This window comes from Octopus bimaculoides, chromosome 19 (assembly GCF_001194135.2).
Source record: "Octopus bimaculoides isolate UCB-OBI-ISO-001 chromosome 19, ASM119413v2, whole genome shotgun sequence".
NCBI classification, from domain to species: Eukaryota; Metazoa; Mollusca; class Cephalopoda; order Octopoda; family Octopodidae; genus Octopus; species Octopus bimaculoides.
The window spans coordinates 27,480,049-27,481,647 of NC_068999.1; the positions used below are offsets into that span (position 1 = coordinate 27,480,049).

General features: G+C 29.3%; 1 protein-coding gene across 2 annotated transcripts in view; it reads right to left on the reverse strand.

Annotated features, from left to right (window-relative positions):
• Positions 1-1,599, reverse strand: part of LOC106867947 (sodium-dependent multivitamin transporter) — a 164,192-nt gene that overhangs the window by 11,306 nt on the left and 151,287 nt on the right. For both annotated transcript variants that reach the window (XM_052974693.1, XM_052974692.1), the window contains one exon: positions 1,077-1,189. In XM_052974693.1, coding sequence (XP_052830653.1) covers positions 1,077-1,189 — 113 coding nt within the window. The remainder of the gene's footprint in view (positions 1-1,076; positions 1,190-1,599) is intronic.

The following is a 1,599-nucleotide window of genomic DNA, read 5'->3' on the forward strand; positions in this document are numbered from 1 at the left end:
TATTATTATTATTATTATTATTATTATTATTATTATTATTATTATTATTATTATTATTATTATTATTATTATTATTATTATTATATATTTATATTTATACTTATACATATTTACATATATTTTTATATATATTTTTTAATACAACAATTATTCTACACACGTATATATCTTTCTGATGAATGTTCTAATATTGATTTCCTAATGTTAATAATAATATATGGTATATCTATGGTTATATTATCTCATATATTCTTCAATTTTTAAGATAGTAAGAGATTTGACAGCTATTTTTAGCAAGTCTAGGGATCATATGAAAATCAAATATTTCATTGATGTAAATGGGCATTATGTTGGTGCATGTAATGGTTTTTGTTTTTGAAGTTATCATTTATTCTGTAAGTTTTGTGAGTAGTGTTAGGATTGAATATAGTAGTATGAAATTATATTGTGAATTGGAAAACAGAATGTGTTAGTTGGTAATGTATCCCGATTGGACAGTGAGTTAAAGTTGCTGGTAAGTGCAGTAAATTATTCAGCACTCCTACATCTTTGCTGGTTTTTGTCTGTTTTATGCATAGTTGTTTTAAGCCTCCTGGTATTTCTCATGCTTGTATTAGTTGTCAGTCAATTTATTTGTTTTGTAGTAATGTGTTTAAACAAAATTGTAACCATAACATCTCATCTGTATTTCAGGTAGAATTCATTCTCATTCCTTTTAGGATGATCAGGTGAGAATTCTAGTACACTGAGGGACTGCACAGAAGCTTCCTTGCTGGCTCATAAAGAAGTTTTGTAGTTCTTACTGAATTGATGAATGATAGGAGGTTTCTATTTACCAGCAGGAGAAATTTTCTCACCGGACAGTCTTCTTACTGTCTATGTATTAGTTCTATGTTGATTCCATTTTATGGAGTACTGCCTTGTCTACCATCTACTACCCAACCCGCACAGCACAAAAAAAACCTTGCAGAGTTTACTAGAAATGTAAAAAAAACAATGTAAAGAAATTGGAAACTGCTATGTAACCACTACACTTCAACAAAATCAAAAGAGGTGAAAAAGGGAAAATTTCTTACCAAATTGGAAGTGATTCCTAAAGAAGCCTGGAGAGATTTTGGTAAACAAGCACATATATTCTTAAAGACTGGAACAACATATCTGTAATCAGTATCTGATGAGTTGTACGAGGCTAGAGATAAAAAGAAGGTATATTTACTTTTAAAATCAACAAGCAAAAGCAATGTGCATGTTATATTAATACCGACAAGTATGTTTGAAAAATGGTACTCTCTTTTATAGAAAATGATATTTCGTTTTTTCATCACAAGTGTGAGAGCAGGGTTGAATTCCATTTCATTATACTATTGCCAGAGTGTTGCTTCATATCTGCTGTTCTATGTTATCATGTTTGCCATGCTTCTGAAAAGTTAGAGATATGTTCTCATGCACATAAATATATGTCTGTGCTCAGAAATGTAAGGTAAGGTAAACTTATAAGCATTTGTTTTTAGTAGAAACTGTACAGAATCCATCTTATGTTGATCTGTGTTAGTCTGTCTGTCCGTCTGTCTATATATATATATATATATATATATATAT